This window comes from Xenopus laevis, chromosome 3L (genome assembly GCF_017654675.1).
Source record: "Xenopus laevis strain J_2021 chromosome 3L, Xenopus_laevis_v10.1, whole genome shotgun sequence".
In the NCBI taxonomy this organism is placed as follows: Eukaryota; Metazoa; Chordata; class Amphibia; order Anura; family Pipidae; genus Xenopus; species Xenopus laevis.
Window position 1 is genome coordinate 153,148,932 of NC_054375.1, and position 27,223 is coordinate 153,176,154.

General features: G+C 42.4%; 1 protein-coding gene across 1 annotated transcript; it reads left to right on the forward strand.

Annotated features, from left to right (window-relative positions):
- Nucleotides 1-12,440: 12,440 nt before the first annotated feature.
- LOC108711753 (lysophosphatidic acid receptor 6) lies at nucleotides 12,441-16,150 on the forward strand. Its single transcript, XM_018253767.2, has 2 exons — nucleotides 12,441-12,709; nucleotides 13,947-16,150. Exon 2 carries the CDS (start codon nucleotides 13,998-14,000, stop codon nucleotides 14,946-14,948), a length of 951 nt encoding a protein of 316 aa, XP_018109256.1. The 5' UTR covers nucleotides 12,441-12,709; nucleotides 13,947-13,997; the 3' UTR covers nucleotides 14,949-16,150.
- The last annotated feature ends 11,073 nt before the right edge of the window (nucleotides 16,151-27,223 follow it).

A 27,223-nucleotide genomic window follows, 5' to 3' on the forward strand; every position in this document is an offset into this window, starting at 1 on the left:
TTACTTACATTTACTGCCTTGTCATTATTCTAGCATAGTTATCTCATGAATCTCAGTATCACTCATCTATTATAAGGGATAATGTACCCCCTACTGTAAATGATAAGGATATTAGAAGTCACTGAGGGGTTGTTCTGTGACCATATAAAGGCACAAGGCTGCAGGCTGAGTTATACAGGGAACTCTGAGTATCACTCATGTATTATAAGGGATAATGTACCCCCTACTGTAAATGATAAGGATATTAGAAGTCACTGAGGGCTTGTTCTGTGACCATATAAAGACACAAGGCTGCAGGCTGAGTTATACAGGGAACTCTGAGTATTACTCATGTATTATAAGGGATAATGTACACCCTACTGTAAATGATAAGGATATTAGAAGTCACTGAGGGGTTGTTCTGTGACCATATAAAGGCACAAGGCTGCAGGCTGAGTTATACAGGGAACTCTGAGTATCACTCATGTATTATAAGGGATAATGTACCCCCTACTGTAAATGATAAGGATATTAGAAGTCACTGAGGGGTTGTTCTGTGACCATATAAAGGCACAAGGCTGCAGGCTGAGTTATACAGGGAACTCTGAGTATCACTCATGTATTATAAGGGATAATGTACCCCCTACTGTAAATGATAAGGATATTAGAAGTCACTGAGGGGTTGTTCTGTGACCATATAAAGACACAAGGCTGAGTTATACAGGGGACTCACTTCTGTATTTTATGGGATAATGTAACCCCTAGTAGTTTTGTGACCATATAAAGGCATGAGACTACAGGTCATATGCTTTTCTAAAGGTCACAGACCTCCAATGTGACTTCTAAAAGTCTTTTGAATATAATCAAGGTTTCCATTATCCTTCATGATCCACAAGTGCTCATTTATGACCAATGTTTGCTTTGAGATTAAATTAAGACTGAGTGAGTACATTTTATTTTTGTACATTTCCCTCCCTCTGATTCCCAAACACCCGTCCCTCCTGGTCTCTCTCCCCCCTGTTCCTGTCAGTCATTGTACAGGGCTGTAACTGTGAGTAAAGGGGAAATAAAGACTCCATGTCCTCTGCGTTACTAGTGACTGTTCCCTGTGTCTGTAGTCAGTATGGGGGCACTTTACTTTCTGCTTTTCCTGCAAAGGCACCAGCGTTACAGTGTTTTAATTTTGCACTGGACACTAACAGCAGCCCCCCAGTCAGCCATTCATTTTCACTCCTGCTGCACAATCATATTGTAACTGTGCGCATATACCTTTAAGTTATAAACGACACAGTCTGATGTCACAACGGGCTATTTATAAGGGTATCATTTACAGTTTGGTTCCTATATAAATGATTAAATGTATTTACGCATAACTGTACATGGGGAGAATTTATTCTAGAGAACATTCCTTTTGTATATTTATATTAGGGATACACCTAATCCAGGATTCGGTTCGGGATTCGGCCTTTTTCAGCAGGATTCGGATTTGGCCGAATCCTTCTTCCTGGCCGAACTGAATCCGAATCCTAATTTGCATATGCAAATTAGGTCCGGGCAGGGAAATTGCGTGAGTTTTTGTCACAAAACAAGGAAGTAAAAAATGATTTCCCCTTCCCACCCCTAATTTGCATATGCAAATTAGGATTCGGTTCGGTATTTGAATCTTTCACAAAGGATTCGGGGGTTCGGCCGAATCCAAAATAGTGGATTCGGTGCATCGCTAATTTATATTTATATGTATGGGGAGGAGCTGCCATGTTGCTACCCTAAGCCAGTACTACATAGGAGTATAGTTCAGTATAAATGGGGCAGAATCTTTCATGCAGAAGCTTTGATGGAATGGAGCTGTATTTCATTTACATCTTCCAGTGTTTCTTGTTTTTGGGCAGGAGGGAACCATCTTTACAGGAAGCCCCGCGTATATGTCACTTACTGTCACTTCACCTTGTATAGGATTAGCCTCTATTGCTGTACAGTAATATCTTTCTACTTTCATATAGGAAATATCTTTTAACATTTCTGTTTCATTATTTCCAATTTTGTTTTAATTTCAAAGATTCAGACCTCAGATATACAGAATATACATTTTTTGTTCCTCTTAAGAACATTTTCCATTTTTTCTAGAAACCACTGTGAGTTTTTTTCTGATTTTAGGTTCCGATACTTTGTGGGCCTGAGAACACTGACACCATATTGAAACCGAAACAGAGAAACTGTGGATATTTATAACTCTTGTTGTTTTGTAACTGTGAGAATAGACACCGGCTCAGAAGTGTGTTTAGCTTTGGGGTCGGCTGGAGGGGGTATTGAGGGGCAGTAAGAATTGGTGGGGTATTGGCAGCTGTGGGAGTAGCAGGTCTGTGTGTAGAGGGTTCGACAGTAGAGTCCTGCAGCGGGTCGGGTACCCTCGGGTTACCCGCAGGTTGTAGGTAGAAGTTTCGGGAGCGCGTATAGACGAGGGTCGGTGGTTTTTCGGGTTTGCGGGTTGTGGGTTGGGTCCCAAGTAGGGTTGCCACCTTTGTAAAAAAAATTTACTGCCCAGTGATGGGGGCGGTAACGCCGTGATGTAAAAAATGGGCGGAGCCATGGGATAAATGGGTGGGCTGTGACATAAAAAGGGGCGGAGCCACATACGTCATGCTGCGAGAGGGGCAGAAGACAAAGGAAAGGTCAATTTCTGCCAGAGGGCCAAGGGCTTTTGTTATAGGTATTACAAATTACCGGCAGCTACATTGCCGGTAAATTTGTAATGCCAGCCCCGGACCTGGCAGGTATTTTACCGGCTAGGCTGATCACGCCTACTTCTAATTGTGTCACTTCCACTTTACAATGACAGCACTTCCTTTTTTACTCCTTTTTTTCTGATCACGCCTACTTCTAATGATGTCATTTCCAGTTTACAGTGACAGCACTTCCTGTTTCTCAAGGATCGGGTTGCAGATAAGGTACTTGCAGGTCGGGTAGCAGGTCCAATCGGGTAAGTATGTGGGTTGCGGGTCCGGTTGCGGGTTGCAGGTCGGGTTTAACAAATTGGTTCCGTGCAGGACTCTATTCAACAGATCCAAACTGTATTGCAGTTGAGCAGGCACTCAAGAACCAATCCTCCACACAGACGTGTAAGAGAAATATATAATTTTATTCTGTACACATGGCAGAGCCTTACACGTTTTGTATCTCCACAGACACTTAATCATAGGCACATGCACCTGAACCTCCTCCTGTACTTGGTGAGTTGACCCTTCTATTTTTTGGGTTAAGGGTTTGACAGAATTGTGCAATTGGGTGGGGGTATTTTAAACTGAGATTCAAAATAGTCCCTGGTATTTAAGTACTGAGTCACCCCAACAGCCCCCCACTAGCCCAATAAATAGTGACTGTCTACTATGGCATCTTACATTTGCCAAAATCCACAGGTTGCCAGTCTGGGCCTGGGTAGATATAGAAATGGGCTGGGAACTGACTATGGAAGGGCATGAGGCTGAGGACAGTAAGGTGGCATAAGTCTTGGGCAAGAGTGGGAGAAGATTGGTGGGAGGATTTCTACATGTAGGGTTGGTGCTGGCAGTTAGTGATGTGCGGGTCCAGATTTTTTGGACCCGCACCCGACCCTAACCTGCCCTCACCCAACCCGCACCTGGCCTGGCCCAGCTAGACTCCTCCTTCCCACCCTGCAATGATGTCACAAAAGGGGTGGGGCAAGTGCAAATCTATAAATGGAGGAGCCGGAAGCTGACAGTGTTAGGTCGACCTGAAGATTTAATGCAGCAGACGGCCTGAACCCGCCTGTCCTGCGGGTTTCAGGCTAGCGGGCCAGTGACATATGATGGGCAGGCCAGGTGACATTGGGAGTAGGGTGGTGACATTGGGGGGAGCACCGGATGACGTTGGGGGCTAGAGGGGTGATGTGGAGAACAGGACTGATGACATGGTGATCAATCATTTACTTCAATATCCTGTATGGATTTTCTAATTCACCAGGCAGCCCTTCCAAAAACCCAGGTGAAATCCGGACATGTTAGAAACCCTCACGTCACTACTGGCAGCCTACCGGAGGCCCTGTCTGGGCAGTACACGTGGTTTTTATGCAACTAAAGCGTCCAAGCCAAAAATGAACATATTAGCACCTGCTTTGAGGCCACTGGGAGTAACTACAATGTGTTGGGGAGCAGCCTGTTGCTGCAAATGGTTGGGGATCACTGGTCTGTTTTATGGTTTCTCCCTGAGATCTCCACAGTGGTCATGTCATGTGTCGTAGCCTGGTGCTTGTGAGAGGGCCAAGGATAGACTTTTGGAAGCATTCTTATGGCATCCCTAAACCCTTTCCTAGGCAGCTCTTGTTTATACCTTCTCTGGTTGAAGGAAAGTCAAGTCCTCCATTCACTCCCTGAACTACATCTTTCCTACCTATCCTATCTAACATCTTTTTTGAGTGGGTGCCAAGACTCAGATGCTACTCAACTCTTTCCTTTTATCTACTGGCGGGTCACTTGACTCATACATTACTAGTGGATCCATCTTAGCTTCCTACTCTCCTACCCCCATTAAACATTATAACACTATGGGGAACTAACATAAGGGCCATAGACTTGATGGCTGTTCCTACACCTCCCTTTGGGTCCAGTCAGGGGCGATCCTGGCCCCTCCACCGCCTGAGGCAGCAGCACTTGCTGCTGCCCCCCCTCCCCGGAAATTCACTCTTAAAGTACCAGGAGCAGCATTTTTGCTGCCCCTGGTACCTAGTGGGGCGCTGCTGCCTGAGGCAATAGCCTCAACTCGCCTCATTGGCGAAGCACCCCTGGGTCCAGTAATTGGTATGGACGTTAACTATGGATTGACAGCTCCTCTGTGTCGGACTTCACGTATAGATCTGTTTATAATCGGTGCTGATTTTCAGAATATATGAAATGTGTGTTATTCTATACAGTTACTTGTTGTTATGTTTCTAGTGCCTTCAACTATCTCCGCTCTGTATCAGGTGTTGCTATATGAAGTGTTGTGGTCATTGCATTTAGTTTAACACTGCAGGTTTATGTAACAGGCACTTCCCAACCACAGCTCTATGAGACGTCTCTTTCCTTGCACCTCTCCTGCACAGTCTTATACCACTTCCTGACAGTTAGAGGTCCGCGTCCTGCCGAGTACTAGGAAATACCAGTCACTCGCTTCTATACGAAGCAAAAACCCCTTTCAGGCCAAACAGTTATTTTATTTAATGTAAGTAAATGTGGTGACTTTAGCCCTGGGGATAATAGCCTTGGGGTAGGGACTGTTGAACACCCTGCAGTTTGGGTAATTATCATATGGTGCCATTGTTGGTGCAAGAAATACCATTAAATCCATTGCAGTTGCATCACAATTACTCACCCCGTCATGATTTAGCTAAATATTGGTAACGTGCTCGGCAGTTGGGGGCAAAATATTTTGAGGTTTTAGCATTCCTCGAAGTGAATCTGGTGCATTTAGCTAATACATTTGCTAAAAGTGGGTCAATCGGTTTAACAGGGCCGGTGGTTATTAAATGTTTTTTCATGTTGCTCACAAAATATTTGCTGACTCCAGAAGTAAAGCACAGAAATATTTATACACACATTTATTTATCAGGTCCAGGGCACCTAGAGTGGCAGATTATTTCAGCAGAACTGATCTGTCTTTCTTTTTATAATTTGACTTGGTAGTGATGCTTTGATAAAGCTCCACCATCTTGAATTCTCCTGGCAGTCGCTTTATCTGCTCATGGCTATGGTTACCCATTGCAACCAATCTGGTGCTTGCATTCAGTGCTGTAACTGCAGTGTAGAAAAGCTAACAGTTTTCCCAAGAAAATCCATTGGGTCAAGCAAAACAGGAGAAAGAGCTCATGTTACAGCCAATCAGCATTCAAAAGCTCATGTCACAGCCAATCAGCATTCAATTGCTCATGTCACAGCCAATCAACATTCAAGTGCTCATGTTACAGCCAATCAGCATTCAAGTGCTCATGGCACAGCCAATCTGCAAGAGAAACTAATTTCTTCTACTCTAAAACAAAGGAAATGGTTTAAAATATAAGAAACATTTTTGGTTCCTTATTGGTTCACAGAGGTGCTGATATTTACTATAACCAGTACTGGGTAACTATCCCCAAATATCAACAAGAACTTATCTAAATATTATTGGAACAGTAGGCTGGTTCAGGAGACAAACAAGCTCTCAGTCTTAACCAAGTTTGCCTCCATTGGGTAAAAAAAAACCCTTGCTATTTACTGTATGAAGAGCCAATCACCCTCACCCTGTAATTCATGTAGCAAATATTGTAACTTTAGGCTACTCAAGATTTAGATGATAAGTGGACATTCATTGAGATTAAAAGAAAGGAAGGTTTCAGCATCAGCATGGGGTGACATTTCTGTAAGGACAGTCAGGGTGTGAAACAAAGAGAGGTTGATTCATCAGTGTTGTATATAATATGTTAGACGTGTCTCTGCACATGGTATGACATTTTTGATGGTGAAGATTGAGCCATCAAGCAATACACCTTAGACTGGCACTTGGTAGACTTCAAGAAGAAAGGATGGACATTCAGACAAACAGATGTATCTCAAAGAAGAACAAAAGACTTGTCCAGGTTATAGTATTTTATGTGGCTCTTTATGAATGAAAAGGCTGGACAGTGAAGTAGGAGTAGAGGAGAAGTAGTGAGTTCCTTGAGTTGACAATGAGTTGAGAATAATGTGGACAGCAAAGAATACAAAATATGGAGCCCTCACTGCATTGAATCTGATCTTCCCTTAAATAACGCCTGCATGGAGCTGACTTCTTTTGAACATATGATGAGAAGACCTGAGAAAGATGGTTATGCCTGGGAAACTGAAGGTACCACCGGATGAGGACAACCAGCAAAAAGATGGATGGATCCAATTACAGCAGTCTTGAATATTTTGAAGAAGCACTATCCGTGTGGTCTTTAGGAGTCCAATCTCCACATGGGTGTCCATGTCAACAAAAATCCTAGTTTTCTGAAAATACATCAGCTCCTAGTGACATTACTTCCAGGTTTGCACCATGAATGAGCAATGTGGCGATTAGGGGCCTATTTATTAAACCTACATTTTTTCTGGTTGAGTTTTTTAAGAAATTTATTATACCTTAAAGCTGCTAAAAATTCTTGTAATTTGAAGATGTTGTGATCTGCGCTGGTTTTTGTATAATAATCCGAACTTGAAAAATCTAGCAATTTGGCCGTCAAATCCAAAAAGGTCATACAATTCGACTTTTCGTTTGAATTTGTCAAGCGCACTGACTGTTTCAAGCAGATTATCTGATAAATGAGTTAAATTCGTGGATAGGAGTTGGGTCGACTTGGTTTTAATTAAAAAAAATTTTGAGTTTTAGTAAATAAGACTAAGCCACTCTTAGTTAGAATAACAAGCCAGTATTTATTACATCATTAATATGTAACAATAAATACTGATCTAAATTATTAGATAAATTATGATTATTATTATTAGTAGCACATATTTATGTTATTTATATAAAGTGACAACTAATACCCTCCTCCCTTTGACAACTACTTTTTTTAAGTCAGTGTTTTTTTTGTGGTTTTTTTCTTCTGTTTCCGATAAAACAAAATCCCTCTTGCCTTTTCCTGCTTATTCGGCAGCTGGGTCGGTTATATGGTTTGTTTGATGCGTCCAGGGCAGCCAGGCAAGCAGCTTGACTAGTGATTCTGGGGCAGAGGAAAACCACATGTCTAGTGTTATATTTAGAGAATGAGGCGCTTACTGTGCACTGTACCACACCAGTGTGACTTACTGTAACGATGGAACCAGGGACAGGCTTAGATCCAATAAGACTTAAATATTATCACTTAATTTAAGGTGCCAACATATTATAGAGAGATTTAAGATTTGTTCACCTTTAAATGAACTGTTACGATGTATCAGTACGATTAACAGTATGATGTAGAGAGGGATATTCTGAGACGATTCTCAATTGGTTTTCATTCTTTAGTATTTGTGGTTTTTAAGTTATTTAGCTCTTTATTCAGTGGCTCTTCAGCCTGCAATTTCTGCTATCTGGTTGCCAGGGTCCAAATGACCCTAGCAACCATGCATTGATCTGAATAAGAGACTGGACTATGGATAAGAGAGGGCGTGTGAAAGCTGTTAAAAGTCAGAAGAAAGAAGAAGAAGAAAGCAAATAATTGTAAAAAAAATAAAAATTGGCCATTCTATAACATACTAAAAGTTAACATAAAGGTGACCCACCCCTTTGTGATAACAAGGTTACTGATCATCAAAGCTTAAAATGTAAAACAAGAAGCCGAGCAATAGGGACAAGGGTACAGAGCTGGGCAAGTAGAATTTACGCCCAAGGCATTCCCCTAACCCATATCCACAATAAGAGTGCAGAGACCTGTGGAAACTCATCAGCCACAACCCAACACAGTCCTCTGATGTTTTAAACATGCCCCTTTTGGGGGCATCACAGATAGGCAGGACAAAGCTGATTACTGGAGGGGCCAGGGCACTTATTACCCACCCATGACCTGCCACTATGGGTAATTTGTCAGCCTAAAACTGCTCGACCAGAACTGGAATTCAAAATAGGCCCTGGCATTTGAAGTACAAAGATGCCCAAACAGCGCCCCAATTTAACGCTCAAAATATACATGAGAATAATCTGCTAAAGTTCTCAGATGGACAAGTTTACCATTTTCTGACCAAAGAATTATTTTCATACACTGAGGGGGGCCAAGTGCAACACAGACAGTGCACTGACTTGGGTGCATGATCCACAGTGTGCACCAGTTGCTGACACCATGGCCAGAGCAGAAGATGAACATAGGCCTGAAGATGGACATAGGCCTGAAGATGAACATAGACCTGAAGATGGACATAGGCCTGAAGATGAACATAGGCCTGAAGATGAACATAAGCCTGAAGATGAACATAGACCTGAAGATGGACATAGGCCTGAAGATGAACATAGGCCTGAAGATGAACATAGACCTGAAGATGAACATAGCCCTGAAGATGAACATAGGCCTGAAGATGAACATATGCCTGAATATGAACATAGCCCTGAAGATGAACATAGGCCTGAAGATGAACATAGCCCTGAAGATGAACATAGACCTGAAGATGGACATAGGCCTGAAGATGAACATAGGCCTGAAGATGAACATATGCCTGAAGATGAACATAGACCTGAAGATGAACATAGACCTGAAGATGAACATAGGCCTGAAGATGAACATAGGCCTGAAGATGAACATATGTCTGAAGATGAACATAGACCTGAAGATGAACATAGGCATGAAGATGAACATAGCCCTGAAGATGAACATATGCCTGAAGATGAACATAGGCCTGAAGATGAACACAGGCCTTAAGATGAACATAGGCCTGAAGATGAACACAGCCCTGAAGATGAACATAGGCCTGAAGATGAACATAGGCCTGAAGATGTACATATGCCTGAAGATGAACATAGGCCTGAAGATGAATATATGGCTGAAGATGAACATAGCACTTAACGCCATCTTCCAATTAAAAACTACTCTCTTGCCTTTTTGTATTAGCTATCTTCAGCTAAAACAGGCCATTTTATGGAGAATAACATCAGTTCTAAGTGGGGGAGGGAAAACAAGACTTATAGTGGCTGAATAAGAAATGGGGAATCAGTGGTGTGACGGCCTGAGTCAGATTTACTGGTGTGGCCAGTATGGAGAAGTGGTTTTTGGATCTCACATCGAGCTGACCACTAGGAAAGTTGTGTAAGTGCAGTTGTATCTGGTTTGTTGTCTGTGGAGGTCAGATTGTAGTGGTTCAAGCACAGTTGAGAGTGGTTGAGAACTACGGGGACAGAGATTTCACAAGTGAAGGCTATAAGTAGGGGTGGTTAGCCCCTTTTGAGTTGCTATGAAAAAGTTGAATTAGAAATGACCCCCCCAAGTGACTGAGTGTCATTTCTGTGCCCAGCTTAGCTATGATATTTATTCCCCTGGCATGGAAACCTCATTTGCTCTGGAGACTCTCCCCCAGTATTACAATATGGCAATATGGCCCCGGGTGGCTCGAAGCTCTTCTCTCAGAACAACGTTTTCTTGTAAAGATTAATGTTGTTCAACTTGCTAACCACTGACCACAGCAACTATATGGCGTATTAAATTTAACTATACGACACATACTGCACAGCCTTCCGCACCACTGAGAAACTTAACCATGCAAAGAAATACCTTTTAAATACTCCTATTTATACATTAGGTGAGAAACTAGCTTAAAGGACACCTGGGCCTAAAGATAAGCAAGTCAGCTTTGCAGACAAGAGGATTATTATACTGCGGTAGATACAGTGCCCCCTGCTGCCCAAAACACAGAGCCCCAGTACCCAGGTAGGACATTAGAGCCATTGTATTTAGTGATAGCCTGTACTTTCTACAGAACATTGCAGCCTTCTATTCCTATCTGCAGCACATTACAGCCTCCACTTACAGCCTCCAACCCAACAAGGCCTCGTGCATTCCATGCCAACCTCCCAGTGTCTTCTGCACAGCCAGCTAACTTTCTGCATCTTATTTACCCCTGAAAATAGACCAGAAATGCCGACTAAGATGAACTATGGTCATATGACCTACAGAGAGGCCAACAATTCAGTTCAAGAGCATTGCTCCAAGCCCCCATTCCACATAGTCTGCATTCCTGGATCCAGCGGAGCTGTTTATTATTGCTATATGCCTGGCTTGTGCTCTGCTTTGAAGGAAAAACGATTTACAACTGTCTGATAGCCATCACTTTATCATCAACTTCAATTGCAGTTGACCATACCTGCATGGGCCTCTAGATTATTAGCATTGAAATGACTAAACGTTGTGTCACTTGCCCACTGAGCTAGAAGTCACTCAGGCAACAAGATGACCTGAATATGATGTGTGCCACTGAACTTATAATATGGGATCCAGTAAGGAGAACCCACTAGTATACAAGATTTAGTTGGAGAAACAGTTGAACACCAGTTGTTCGCAACATTCAGATTGGCCAAAATCTCCAGCTGGACCTGAATTGAGTCCAGACCCTTAACACCATGGGACTTGAACGCCTGAACTTTCCTCTACTGATGGGTTGCACCAGGTCTGGGGGAAGTGTAAAATAACGGCATAAATGAATGTGTTTGGAAGAAAAAATACCTTTCTGAATATGACACCAGAAACAAACCTATCGGTGGAAAAAGATCAGCATGACCAATAGGCAACTTTTTCATATTTTGAAAAGTAGTTTTTTGTGTGTCAGTGTCAATTTAATGGATGATTTGGGGATCTTTATCCAAGTGTGTGTGTGTGTGTGTGTGTGTGTGTGTGTATATACATTTAAACACTCTGTCTCCCCCCCTCCTCCTCTGCAGGAAATGAGATGGTGTTGAGCTTTGTGTAATCTCTTCTGGAGCAGTACAACTCCGTTCCAAGGTAAGATGCACCACTCAGCCCTGGGATATAGAATTTGCACTTGTGTGTGTGTGTGTGTGTGTGTATGTGTGTGTGTGTGTATATATAGAGCCTGCACCCAGCCATGTGTTGATGGATTGGTGAGTATGATGGGTGCCAGTGTAGCCAGCTTTGTGTCATCACATCACAACTGGTCTGTTTCACTGACATGTTCTATACTCTGAGCTGATCCTATTCTAGTGTATTGTACAGTGTATTGGATAGTATATTGTATAGTGTACTGTACAGTGTCTTGTATAGTGTATTGTACAGTGTCTTGTATAGTGTATTGTACAGTGTCTTGTATAGTGTATTGCATAGTGTTGAGTATGAGTCTGTATACAGCTGCCTGTGTATTACACACTCATACTGATGATAAAGCATCCTCTGCTCTTGTGTACACAATATTCTCATCTACACATGTGCTCTCTATGTACAATTGTGTGTGTGTGTGTATATAGATAGTGTTGTATATTTTGTGTAAGTAGCACTGACTCACTATATACAGATCTCTATTAAACACTTTCTACAGATGAATGTGTGTTTGTATCTGTGCCCAGCAGTGCTGTATAATTGCCAACGTGTATATGTTTGTTCTTGTACACTGCTTTTCCATTGCCACTACACTAAGGGGCTGGATTTTCAATTTTAGATTGTAAGCTCTTTTGGGCAGGGCCCTTTTTACCTTTCAAATCGGTTACTGGTGGCTTTGTATGTTCTTTGTATAAACCCATTTATTGTACAGTGCTGTGTTAGATATGTTGGATATTATTATTATTATTATTATTATTATCATTATTATTATAGGGAATGTAAAGGCAAAAAAACAAAATCCCATTTTTACTTTATTTTTTTATATATCTTTTTTTTTATTAGAGTTGTCATTTTTGTTACAAAAACTGTAATACACACTTTTCAGAGTTTTTCCATTTTTACTTTCTTTAATGAAAAAAAAAAAACTATCTCCAATATACTGTAATAAAAAAAACAGATCACAGAGGCCTGCAAAGTGCTAAAGAACTTACAGATTGTGGCCTTTTATTTTTGCATCCTGCTGTGTAAATGACCCTCAAACAGGATTGAACTCAGGAGCCGTCGCACACTTGCAATGACTCTCATTCTTGCCTTCCCTTTCCAGTTAATACTTGTGAATATGTATTGGAGCAAATCTCTGGATTCTGACTCCTCAAGTGCAACAAAACGGCTCGACTGGAAGTGAAAGTGCAGCACAACCTCTATTCAGACCCCACATCTCTGTGATTATTAAGGGTAAGTTATATGTGTGCTCAGGCTTCCGAATGATAGCGATCTAGCCAAGTTCCACAGGAGCCCATTCATATTTCCCCAAAACACCTGTATATCCACTGACCACCAGTCCTAAAGGGAAGCTTGTCACCAGGGCTGGGCACTATATACAGTCATATGAAAAAGTTTGGGAACCCCTTAATTCTTTGGAGTTTTGTTTATCGTTGGCTGAGCTTTCAAAGTAGCAACTTCTTTTTAATATATAACTTGCCTTATGGAAACAGTAGTATTTCAGCAGTGACATAAAGTTTATTGGATTTACAGAAAATATGTAATATGCGTCATAACAAAATTAGACAGGTGCATAAATTAGGGCACCCCAACAGAGATATTACATCAATACTTAGTTGAACCTCCTTTTGCAAATGTAACAGCCTCTAGACGCCTCCTATAGCCTTTGATGAATGTCTGGATTCTGGATGTGGCTATTTTTGACCATTCGTCCATACAAAATCTCTCCAGTTCAGTTAAATCTGATGGCTGCCGAGCATGGACAGTCTTCATCCTGTTAGTATTTCGGTCAGCGCCGAACATCGGGTCATTTCTTTTTACAGCAACTGTGCCCGTGACCTTCCATTTCCTGACAGTTGAAACTGACAGTTTAAACCTCTGAGATAGCTTTTTGTAGCCTTCCCCTAAACCATGATACTGAACAATATTTGTTTTCAGATCTTTTAAGAGTTCCTTTTGAGGATCCCATTTTGTCAGGCTTTAGAGGAGAGCCAAACAGAAGCACAACTTGCAATTGGTCACCTTAAATACCATTTCTCATGATTGGATACACCTGTCTATGAAGTTCAAGGCTTAACGAGCTAATCCAACCAATTTGGTGTTGCCAGTAACCAGTATTGAGCAGTTACATGCATTCAAATTAGCAAAACTACAAGGGTACCCGCATTTTTGCACAGCCAGTTTTTCACATTTGATTTAATTCCATACAACTGAATACTGGCTTCACTAAAAATCTTTTTGCAGAAAACACCCCAGTACTCAGATATTCTTGGGAAATGAAAGAAATACCACTGTTATTTTTTTAAATTATTATGCAGGCAGAGAGGGGTTCCCAAACTTTTTCATATGACTGTATATATGTGCACTATTGTACACTGTATGACAACATTTCTCTTAGTTGGCCACATAAGTAAACCATCTTCAGGTCTCTGTTAATCTCTGCTTAAACCATGCTTATTTTTCACCCTAGGGATATAAATATTTAAAGTGTGGAGCAGAGAAGACATCATTGTAGCTGTCAATGTCCAACAACAGTAGCTGCCAGTTTAGTCCAACTGTCTACCTCTCCGGTTACTCCATTATCCTGACCCTGGGTCTGTTTCTGAATATTACTGCTCTATGGCTCTTTATCATTCGTCTGCCGAGTCTCCGATCTCCAACAAAGGTCTACATGAAGAACCTGGCCTTTGCCGACTTCCTACTGGTGTGCACTCTTCCTCTGATGATTTATCAGCATGCTGCTCCTCATGAGACGGACTTCATAAAGATTAAAACTCTGTGCACCATTGGTGCCATCTTCCTCCTTCTCAATATGTATGGCAGCATCTTCTTATTGGCTTGCATCAGCTTGGACCGCTGTTTGGCCATATGCTTCCCTCTCAGATCCCAAAGGTTTCGTAGATTTGCACCCTGGGTCTGCGCTGGGGTCTGGATGCTGAATCTTGGAGCTTGTGGTACGTTTCTCTTAAACCGCTCCTCAAATTCTACTTCTACCAATGAATGTTTTCCAAGCCACCCTCATTTATTGACCAAGCCGGTTCCCACCATAGCTTCCTTGTTCATGGGTTTCCTGGTTCCTCTGGGAATTATGGTTGTTAGCTCTTGCTCTCTGTTAAGGGCAGTCAGTAAAAGTCAGTCCGCCCAAGATGGGAAAGTGAACAGAAGTAAACTTGTCCATATGTTAACTGCCAACTTGGCAATTTTCCTCTTTTGCTTCCTACCCTACCACGCTGTCCTCCTCTCCTATCAGATCTGGACCAAAGGCTGTATCCTGAATGAGGCCTACAAAATTGCTCTGTTAATGGCCTGCAGCAATACTGTGCTGGATCCTATAGCCTATTACTTTGCCGCAGAGACTATGCAGAAGAAGATTGTTGAAGAGAAAATCAGACTGGCAGGAGGGTCTGGGGGAGAAAATGAAAAGAACCCCAGTTTCAATCTAATGGCGTGTCATAAGGGAATGCAAGCCTGAGTAGATGATGGTGCTATTCATATGAAGTAAGCCTTATCTGTGAGCTGCTGGACATATTCACACAGATGACATTCTCAGCCCCTCCAGTGCTCTTTCTAACCTGATAAGGCATCATATGCAAGCGGTTGGTGGAGTTTGCGCATGCTCCATGGGATACCACCTATCTTCAAGAGCCTCTGGATCTGTGTGTGAGCTGATGAACTGATCACAATCTAGTGACTCGTATATCATAGGGCTTCTGTACACATATTTATCTATCAAACTGAGATAGATGTTGAAATGTCTGTCCCTTTACAGAATGGTGCATGGTTAAGACATTTGGCATAGGATAGCATGACCACACCTTAATCCCTGCCAAGTGGGTTCTGCTTTAAGTGTTGGACGGGCCTACTAGAGGACCTACTGGTGGAGCCAGTCAAAATGTGCCCCAGCTGAGAAGAATTCAATCCATCCTTATTTCCACCTTGGGCTTTTATAATAATAACCAATACTATTTGGCGCTATCAATATATAATCGCTGTAGCCCCAGGTTTTCAGGTGGGCCCTATGAGACCCAATCATAGTTTCATGAAAACAAAGAATAACTTGCTACCCAGAGATCAAGGCCAATGTTGATACTAATGGTAGAAACAAAGAGCTATGACCCCATCACAACCCGCTCCCCAGTTCATAAGCTCAATGGCACAGCTGGTACATGATGAGGTCAGTGGCACTGCACATGCTCAGTAGGTCTGTGTTGTTGTTTGTGGCCCATTGAGGCCAAGATAACGTAATCATTGATAATGTAGTGTTATATCTGGCAAAGCTAAAGACTCAACTAAAAAAGCAATTAAAACACAATGTGATTTGATGTAGATGAAAGACCTATATGCTATCATTTTTATTAATTATCTAAAGGGTAAATTAAGACTTCAGTGTTTGTGGATATGGATATGTGTAAGCCATTGCAGTCTAGCTTATGTATCTGAACTGCAAACCTTTGAGAGTCATTTACAATCCCCCTAGTGCTCATGCAGAGAGCAACCTGGTAGCGTAGAGTAGAGGTCAAGGATGGCTAGAGAGCCAAAGGATTGACCTTGGGCCAATCTCTGAGGCTTGAGGGCCAGTGTAATCTATTTATATACTTCCTCTTTCAGTGGGGTCAGCATTGAGTAATCCTCATTTTGTCAATCTACTCTTTTTGCCATTGGCAAATTAATCAGCAGTTTTGGTAGTCACAATTATCCTGCTGACTGCATTAAATTTTATACATCCTCTTTGATACCTTCCATCTGCCTTTAATTTCCATTTCCTAAGGCTGAATTACCAGGGGGCCCCAACCTTTTTTATCCATGAGCCACATTCAACTGTAAAAAGAGTTGGGGAGCAACACAAGCATGAAAAATGTTCCTGGGGGTGCCAAATAAAGGATATGATTGGCTATGGCCTTGAGGCCATTGGGAGCAACATCCAAGAGGTTGGTGAGCAACATGTTGCTTGCGAGCCTCTGGTTGAGGATCACTGCGTTAAACCAAACTTCCACCCTCCAAACTTCTCTGTGTCTGGTAACAACACTGCTATCACTCATCCAACACAAGTCATCTCCAGGGGGTATTTTTGGTCTTCTGAATATTTGGGTTGAGGTTCACATCTTCCCACAATTCCAGGAATATCAAAGACAGTAAATGAGCATTTCACTCAAAATTTTATCTCCAAAAAGTATCTTGAAATAAACCTGAGACCAACTGAGGTTGAGATTCTTAGAGCCGCATAAGACACCACCGATGCAGTTATTTAATGATGTTGAGGCAACTGTGGCCAGAATGGAGAACTGCTCAGTGATTAAGTGTAACTGGTTGCACAATGAGAGCGGATATTTGGTGGGGTGGTTGCACCATACTCTATGACCCTCTCTATCCAACAACAGGGGTGGTTTTAAACACTGTGGGAGGGTGATGGTATTGATTAATATATGTACTTGGCAGGTGGTGGTTATGGATTTTGACTCCCCTTTGACTCCCCTTACACCTACCATTACAGGTGTGTTGTCTCCAAGGTCATCATCAGTTGAAATTTACTTGAATATGAACCTGCACTTTAAGCACATGATACTCTAATACCAGTTTTTGTTAATAGAGGCCATTTGCATGATTTAATAGTTCCCTCGAGTCTTTAGATATGTTCCTGCACTGTAGCCACTAAAGAAATCTCCTAATTGTTTATATCAAACCCCAAAATTGTTTTCCACCGAGAGCAAAAGTCATTCTAAGCAGCAACCCAATTTATATACATGGCTGGTTTTCAGGGGTTTTAACGATTTTTGTAGAACTGCCTTTCATGATGCCCATTTGTGCCGCTGTTCTTCCATAGGATGTCCAGGAACAATAGGGCATCCTCCAAGACTGGAGGAACGGAAAGATTACCACCAGTTTAGGAAGACCAGGCAAATTATGGGATTCCCAGCCGAGAAGAAGTGGTGATGGCTTATATGCAATTACATTTCTTAATTAATCTGCGGGGCAATCCAACGGCACAAATCAACAAAGTCCTATTCTCATTTTTTTTATCCACCCCTCCTCCCTTCATCACTCTCTCCCAATATGTTTCTCATTTGCTCTGTCCTCTTTGTAGGCTTCTTTGTTCATGGTAACTGCAAATGATATCACCCTGTGCCTCGCACCCACCTATTCCTGTGCCTCCTCGCTGCACACCAGGCCTGTAGCACCAAGGGGTGCTTCCTCACAAAACCACACTCTATCTCCGCAGCTCTCCCACACACACACCCCCTGTATGAAAAATATTCTCTCTCGTGTGACAAGGGAGGGGAAATGGGGGAAATTAGACACAGCTAAACAAACTGCTTAAATGGGAAAGGACATAACATGACATTTACTCACACAACTGAACTTTAGCTGGTACTCACCTAGTTGGCATTGTTAATGTTCTCATGTTGAACATTCCCATGTGCTGATTGGCTACATGTTAGGGATGCAACAAATCCAGGTTTTGGTTCAGGATTCAGCCTTTTTCAGCCAAATCCAAATCTTTCTGCCTGGCCGAACTGAATCTGAATCCTAATTTGCATGTGTCATTTGCGGAGAGGTAAATCACATGACTTTTGGTCACAAAACAAGGAAGTAAAAGAAATTGTTCCACTCTTTCCTTTGCTGTTGCTAACGTTCAGTTTGGTATTCAGCCAAATCTTTTACGAAGGATTCGGGGATTCGGCCGAATCACAAATAGTGGATTTAGAGCATCCCTACTATATGTAGTCTCTTTTTGTGCTAATAGTCTGTCTGGCTACAGGTTGTCTAAGGGTAGGACTCCACGAGTGATTTTGTTGCGATCTGACGCGCTGCAACAAAACGCATGCGACAAAAATAAGGTAAGTAATAGAATTGTCGCATGATGTCGCAGCGTTGATCCGACATCTGACAGTCGGATTGCTTCGGGTTGTCGCATCGCGTTGCATCGTGTTGTCGCATCGCGTCAGATCGCGACAAAATCGCTCGTGGAGACCTACACTTACCCTCTGAATGTTCTAAAGGTCTGATTGGCTACAGGTTGTCTAACCTTGTTAATGTTCCAAAGGTCTGTTTGGCTACAGATTATCTAACCCTGGGAATATTGTAAATGTCTGATTGGCTACATGCTTTCTAGCCCTTGGAATGTCTTCATGGTTTTGGTGGTGCAGCCCAGAGAATGCTCAAATGCTTTCAAAAGCTACAGGTTGTCCAAGCTTTGTAGATGTAAGCTCAGATTCTAATTCCATAAATTGCAACAGGCTGGTCTAGAAGGTTTCTGTATAATAAGAGAGCAGAAGCTACATAACTTGTATCTTGTACATATCTCAGATTAAGGTTGCCCTCCGGTTTTGACCGGGACAGCCTGGTTTTTTGAAGCACTGTCCAGGTCAAAACTGCCTGCCTGGTTTTCCAAATTAGGAAAACTGGGCAGGCTTTCCTATGATTGACATGGAGATCAGCTCTGCCCCTGACTCATGACCCGCCTCAGCCTAGTCAGGGGCCTGCTTCCCTGCCCGGAGGTCTACGGGACAGAAGGTGACAACTCTATCTTATTTACAAGTATCCATTGGTATTATTCATAGTGCACATGTACTGACATCTCCTAGTGTGCACAGTGTGTACCAGGGTGCAGTTTATCCCCACGGCATTGGGGAGGAATCATTACCAGACTTTCTCAATGAATGTTATTCTACAGGCCCAAGGTCTCATTAGAGCAAAGATCATGAGCGCAGGTGATGCCATTCATGCACACGGTGTAGTAAATACAGGATTCGTTATCTGTAAAATTCTACTGACTTTGGCCTTTCGACAGCTTTAAGTGCTACTGAGAAACGTAATAATAATAAAATACAAATATACAAAAAAAAATGAGCATAACAACTTGGCTCCGCAATGTGTCAACAACAAGAGAGATAAGAGCCGGCAGCCTGGTCCGTTTCCTCTCTCAGGAGCGGTAAAATAATTAATGGCATTTTGGGGTTTCTAACCACTTCCCACGCACTGCGGTGCATCACTAACTGACACCTTGAAAAAACAAATTGTGTCTGACAGTGGAAATCATCACGTTCTCTCCACTCCTTAATAAACAACCAGGTCTTCTCCATTGCTTTACATTGTCTCCATGTTAAAAAGGAATTTGAACGGAAAGATTCGGCATATGCAAATTAGGGATGGGAAGGGGAAAACATTCTTTACTTCAATATTTTGTGACAAAAAGTCACGTGATTTCCCTCCCCGCCCCTAATTTGTATATGCACATTAGGATTTGGATTCGGGTACGGCCGGGCAGAAGGATTCAGCCGAATCGGAATCCTGCTGAAAAAGGGCTAATCCTGACTGAATCCCGGACCGAATCCTGGGTTCGGTGCATCCCTAGATGCCATTGGGTATGGGCAGGGCCGGATTACCCGCTAGGGCCCGCCTAGCTCTATGGGCCCGGCCTGGATAACTTGAAAAAAATCACCTATTGATTGTTCTGGGTTCCGGCAAGGCCCCCCTAACATCGCAGGTGCGGAGCGGAAGAGGAGCTGCGTATGGGAGCATTTCATTGGCGCGCCACACGCGGGTGCCGCCCTGCTGGCCTGTGCTTTCTGTGCCTCCTGATCTGCGGCACTACCCGACTGTCCCACTTGTACACTAACACTAGGCACCGTCACTGAATCTGTGAGTCAATTCTACTTGTCTCCTTTCCTACTATGGGTTCTGGCCTTGGGGGTATTTATACAAGGAATTGCCCCTTGCCATCTTTTGTATAAACACCCCATCTGCAATCCTGCTGTGGGAATTGCCCCTTGCCATCCTGCTGTGGGTTCTGGGGGGTATTTAATCATGGAATTGCCCCTGTGCCATCCTACTATGAATTCTGTGGGTATGTATACATGGAACTGCTACTGTGTTCATCCTTCAGTTTTCATCGTTTCTGCAGTGATTATACTGGCACAGCTAGGGTTAATATGCTAATTATCCATTTTTGTAGTATACCGTCAGATCTGCGTTTAATATTCTGATTATTAATTTACTACTGGCATGACTGAATTATGTTTTGTTAAATGGGTGTGGTATTTGGGGGTGTGGCCAAAAGTGGGCTTGGTTCCACAAAAAAAATGTTTTGGGGGTCCACCAGCCAGCTTTTTGCCCAGGGCCTACCAAGGCCTTAATACGGCCCTGACAGCACGCACAGCGTCATTGCATCACATGAAGCCGGCAATAAAAGCCTGGGTGTGTACAGCGAGAGCTGCAACTGGCGCCAAACTTCATCTTGTTAGGAACTCCCAGTTCTAAACCTGTGTTTTGCCTCGCTGCCTATTTATCCTTCTGTGCCTGATTGGTATGTGCAACAAGTGTGTGGCAGTGCCTGCTGTAAGCTGAATTTTTAAATTACTTATTAGAACTGAGAAAAAAAACTACAAAAAAACCCCCCAAAAAACTACAAAAAAAAGTAAAATGGGACTGTGCAAAACTGTAATAACTGAAAAAAAAACACAGAAGCATGTTCAAACTTTCATAACCTGGCAAATTGTGTAAAATGAACATGGTAATTAGGGGGTGTGGACACAAAATTGGCGAGGTCAAAAAAATGTTTCCACGCTCCAACTTTTTTGGCATTCTTTCGGTTTCCAAAATGTTGGGAGGTCTGAACTAGCATAGCAGGGCTTATTTTACTACTGTAACTTAAGTTGGTTCGAGGGGGGGGCCCAGAAGCACTACCTTGCCTAGGGCCCTGTTTAGTTTTAATCCGGCTCTGGGTATGGGATCTGTTAACTGGAAGCCCATTATCCAGAAAGGCTGTCTCCCATAGACTCCATTTTATCCAAATAATCAGAATTTTTAAAAAGGATTTACTTTTTCTCTGTAATGATAAAACAATAGCTTGTAAATGAAAAGGTTGGGATCCAATTAAAACCAGGGTTCTCAATGAAGTATTGGACATTGCAGGCCAGAGAGCTGGCAAAGTATCTGCACCGCCTAAATGTACCACAAAAAGAGACCACAAAACACTTCTCTCTGCATGCGGCACAGTTTGTTACCATCGTGTCCCATGTCTTAGACGAGAGGCCAGAATGCCAGTCATTGCACACATGGGGCAGATTTTAGTCTGGAAACAGAGAAGACAACAGTTTGTGTGCCCCAGGTGTGGTGTTCCTACTATTGGCCTGTAGATGTCACTGTGCTCAGACTTATACTGTACATACTTCCTGGTAGCTTAAACGTGAAAGTTACTGTTGTGTAATGACTGCATGACTCTGCTAATAAAGCACTGTTATACTCTACTCATCCTCGGCTACCAAAACATAACAAATAGTGACAAGGATGTCTCTTCTACCTCTACTTTTTCTTCCAAACCCTAGTGAGCCTACCATACCTTTTACTGCTTGGATCCGTATGTTTGAAAATTACATTATTGCTGCCTCTAGAAAGCTTTACTTATTCACTGCCTGGGAGCAGAGGGACAGCGTATATTCTATACATTACCTGATGAGACTTATGAAGCTGCTCTTACTGCTATAAAAAACTTTTTTGTGCCAAGAGTAAATGTGTTTGCTGAAAGATATAAATTCCGCCAACGTGGACAGTGTAATAGCGAATCCACAGAACAATTTGTAGCAGCTTTGAGAGAGCTGGTTGTTACCTGTGAGTTTGGGAATCTAACAGATGAAATGCTAAGAGACCAAATAGTGGAAAAAACAAACTCACCTCACATTAGAGAGAGACTGATCCTAGAGCAGGATTTAACCCTTGCAAAGGCTATTACAGTTTCTAGCCAATTTGAAACAGCAGTGGCAGAGCCTTAAACTCTTAGTCAGGGAACTGCTGGGAATGTATATGTAACGCTAATCTGGGCTATCCACACCACAGATAGTTAATGTCCAGCTAAGGTAGGAGCATGGGTCACATTTGGACTCTCTCTGCAGGATCCGGCCTTCGCAAAGTGGAAGCTATCCCTTTAAGGCGTAGTGCAACTACAACACCCAGACTACTGTGCATATGAAAATGATTGGGCGCCTGGAGGTTCTTATGATGCAAACAAAGAAACTGTTAATTAGTCAGAGAAAATGACCTCAGGTTTACTCACATCACAGTAGGTTAGAGGAAAAAGGCACATCCTGGAACTATAGCAGGTGACTGTTACCCCAATGTTTCTATATATCTGTAACCTTGTTATGAGCTAAGGGGGCCCAGTCTGAAGGTCAGTTAGGGGGAGATTTGGGGTGAGTGTTTATTTGTACCCTGGGTACCCCTGGAACTATAGCAGGGTGACTGTTACCCCAATGTTTCTATATATCTGTAACCTTGTTATGAGCTAAGAGGGCCCAGTCTGAAGGTCAGTTAGGGGGAGATTTGGGGTGAGTGCTTATTTGTACCCTGGGTACCCCTGGAACTATAGCAGGGTGACTGTTACCCCAATGTTTCTATATATCTGTAACCTTGTTATGAGCTAAGGGGGCCCAGTCTGAAGGTCAGTTAGGAGGAGATTTGGGGTGAGTGTTTATTTGTACCCTGGGTACCCCTGGAACTATAGCAGGGTGACTGTTACCCCAATGTTTCTATATATCTGTAACCTTGTTATGAGCTAAGGGGGCCCAGTCTGAAGGTCAGTTAGGAGGAGATTTGGGGTGAGTGTTTATTTGTACCCTGGGTACCCCTGGAACTATAGCAGGGTGACTGTTACCCCAATGTTTCTATATATCTGTAACCTTGTTATGAGCTAAGGGGGCCCAGTCTGAAGCTCAGTTAGGGGGAGATTTGGGGTGAGTGTTTATTTGTACCCTGGGTACCCCTGGAACTATAGCAGGGTGACTGTTACCCCAATGTTTCTATATATCTGTAACCTTGTTATGAGCTAAGGGGGCTCAGTCTGAAGGTCAGTTAGGGGGAGATTTGGGGTGAGTGATTATTTGTACCCTGGGTACCCCTGGAACTATAGCAGGGTGACTGTTACCCCAATGTTTCTATATATCTGTAACCTTGTTATGAGCTAAGGGGGCCCAGTCTGAAGGTCAGTTAGGGGGAGATTTGGGTGAGTGCTTATTTGTACCCTGGGTACCCCTGGAACTATAGCAGGGTGACTGTTACCCCAATGTTTCTATATATCTGTAACCTTGTTATGAGCTAAGGGGGCCCAGTCTGAAGGTCAGTTAGGGGGAGATTTGGGGTGAGTGTTTATTTGTACCCTGGGTACCCCTGGAACTATAGCAGGGTGACTGTTACCCCAATGTTTCTATATATCTGTAACCTTGTTATGAGCTAAGGGGGGCCAGTCTGAAGGCCAGTTAGGGGGAGATTTGGGGTGAATGTTCATTTGTGCCCTGGGTACCCCTGGAACAATAGCAGGGTGACTGTTACCCCAATGTTTCTATATATCTGTAACCTTGTTATGAGCTAAGGGGGCCCAGTCTGAAGGTCAGTTAGGGGGAGATTTGGGGTGAGTATTTATTTGTGACCTGGGTACCCCTGGAACTATAGCATGGTGACACCCCAATGATTCTATATATCTGTAACCTTGTTATGAGCTAAGGGGGCCCAGTCTGAAGCTCAGTTAGGGGGAGATTTGGGGTGAGTGTTTATTTGTACCCTGGGTACCCCTGGAACTATAGCAGGGTGACTGTTACCCCAATGTTTCTCTATATCTGTAACCTTGTTATGAGCTAAGGGGGCCCAGTCTGAAGGCCAGTTAGGGGGAGATTTGGGGTGAGTGATTATTTGTGCCCTGGGTACCCCTGGAACTATAGCAGGATGACTGTTACCCCAATGTTTCTATATATCTGTAACCTTGTTATGAGCTAAGGGGCCCAGTCTGAAGGACAGTTAGGGGGAGATTTGGGGTCAGTATTTATTTGTGTCCTGGGTACCCCTGGAACTATAGCATGGTGACACCCCAATGATTCTATATATCTGTAACCTTGTTATGAGCTAAGGGGGCCCAGTCTGAAGGTCAGTTAGGGGGAGATTTGGGGTGAGTGTTTATTTGTACCCTGGGTACCCCTGGAACTATAGCAGGGTGACTGTTACCCCAATGTTTCTATATATCTGTAACCTTGTTATGAGCTAAGGGGGGCCAGTCTGAAGGCCAGTTAGGGGGAGATTTGGGGTGAATGTTTATTTGTACCCTGGGTACCCCTGGAACTATAGCAGGGTGACTGTTACCCCAATGTTTCTATATATCTGTAACCTTGTTATGAGCTAAGGGGGCCCAGTCTGAAGGTCAGTTAGGGGGAGATTTGGGGTGAGTATTTATTTGTGACCTGGGTACCCCTGGAACTATAGCATGGTGACACCCCAATGATTCTATATATCTGTAACCTTGTTATGAGCTAAGGGGGCCCAGTCTGAAGCTCAGTTAGGGGGAGATTTGGGGTGAGTGTTTATTTGTACCCTGGGTACCCCTGGAACTATAGCAGGGTGACTGTTACCCCAATGTTTCTCTATATCTGTAACCTTGTTATGAGCTAAGGGGGCCCAGTCTGAAGGCCAGTTAGGGGGAGATTTGGGGTGAGTGATTATTTGTGCCCTGGGTACCCCTGGAACTATAGCAGGATGACTGTTACCCCAATGTTTCTATATATCTGTAACCTTGTTATGAGCTAAGGGGCCCAGTCTGAAGGACAGTTAGGGGGAGATTTGGGGTCAGTATTTATTTGTGTCCTGGGTACCCCTGGAACTATAGCATGGTGACACCCCAATGATTCTATATATCTGTAACCTTGTTATGAGCTAAGGGGGCCCAGTCTGAAGGTCAGTTAGGGGGAGATTTGGGGTGAGTGCTTATTTGTGCCCTGGGTACCCCTGGAACTATAGCAGGGTGACACCCCAATGTTTTTATATGTCTGTAACCTTGTTATAAGCTAAGGGGACCCAGTCTGAAGGTCAGTTAGGGGGAGATTTTGGGCAAGTGCTTATTTGTGCCCTGGGTATCAATATGGCTTTATATAGTGATGATATGTGAGATGGTGAGTATGGAAAATTTGAAACTGTTGAACAATATGGAAAGGGAAAGACAAGATGGAGGCAGTAGGAACGAGGGCAACAGTAGGAGAAGATGGAAACAGTAGGGTAAGAGGTGACAGTAAATGAATATGGAGACAACAGGACAGGATTAAGACAGTCCCCTTTGTATGTATAATACATCTTTTGTGGCTAGCTGTTTTTTCCTGCTGGTGGCTTCCCTTTAATCTTCTTATTCCCCTTGATGCAAAAACCCATTGATAGTAACTTTGTTGCAGTTATGGATTGCGGTCAATTACTAAGTGCCTGGTGGACAAGGCTTGGTGACTTCAGGTAGGCGTAAGGCCAGTTCTCTCACTTGCTGCCACTTAACTTTCATGTTTGTGGATTGCACTGAAATCATTATACGACTCAGTCCATTCATTAACTCCTAATATCTTTCTGCCAGAGCAAAGGAAGAAAGAGAATGTGGATACTATTGGCCCTATGTGCTCTATATCTAATAGCGTCTGTATATTATCTGTGTATCTTTAGGTAATGGCTCATTTGGAGAAAAAAAACAAATCTAGAAATTAAAACGTTATCATTGAAGGATTATCTGTTTTCACATTAACCAGAACCCCAAAATGCAACAAAATACAGCAATGGCATTTAAATTTTTAAAATACAACTCGATGACTTCTCTACATCAACTGACCAGCTTTTAGCTGCTGACTTTTTAATATTCAAGTTTTCTCTAATCTTCGAAAATTGTCATGGTTTGCCCCATAAAACTCTAATTGAATGTTGAAATCTGCCACTTAGGGGGTTATTTATCAATGGTCACATTTTAGACGTTTGGGAGTTTTTTTTTGTACCTCAAATAAACTCACAACTCAAATGGCTTCTGATTTATGGAAAAAAATTGAATGGGAAAAACTTGAATGGGGAAAAACTTAAATCAGTGAATTCGGGGTGAAAAACTCAAATACTTGAATTGATCAATTTTCTTGCCAAAAAAAACCCTCAGGTTGATTGAGTTTTGGAGCGATGCCCACTGAAAAAAACTTGAACATCATGAAGGCTATTAACATCTTCAAATGGTTTAAGGGACCTCTGCCATTGACTTCTACATGACCTTGACATGTTTTAGATGGTGTATATTCAGATTCAAGCTATTTACAGCTTTGGGTATAATAAATATAAAAAATTTAAAAAAACCTGAATTTTTTTTAACCCAAAAATTCAAGTTGTGACTGAAAAATACCCTTGAAAACTCAAATTATTCAACTCGACCTTTAATAAATAGCCCCCTTAGTGTTTAGATATCATTTAGTAGCTTTATGATGCTCCATATTGTGGAAAGACCCCTAAACTGGGTCTTCCAAAACAATAATAATTTAAATATATATATAAAAATGTAAAAATAAATATTCCTATATAAAATGTAAATGAAAACATCTGTGTGTTTGATTATTGGGGAATGCTGTTTTTGTGTATTTTGAGGGTCGCACTGAGGAAAAGGACCGTGAAGATGATTCGACATGGAAATTCCTTGACAGGCAAAGAGCTGACATTTTATAGAAAGAATATAAATCTAATATCTATCCATGTCTATGTTTGAGATATATATACACAGACTATGTATATTCTTAGCTGCATTGGTTCCCTGAATGTGAAGCAAAGTGTCTCCAGAATTCCAGGTGAGAATTCCTTTAAAGATCTGACACTTTCTAGAAAGAATGGAATTCTAATATACATCCTTATATTAAAGATGTAATGTTCATTTGAAAGTCTTTGAAGTCTTTGTTAGGGCAAACTTTAGACTTTTAGGATAAATCCAGTTGT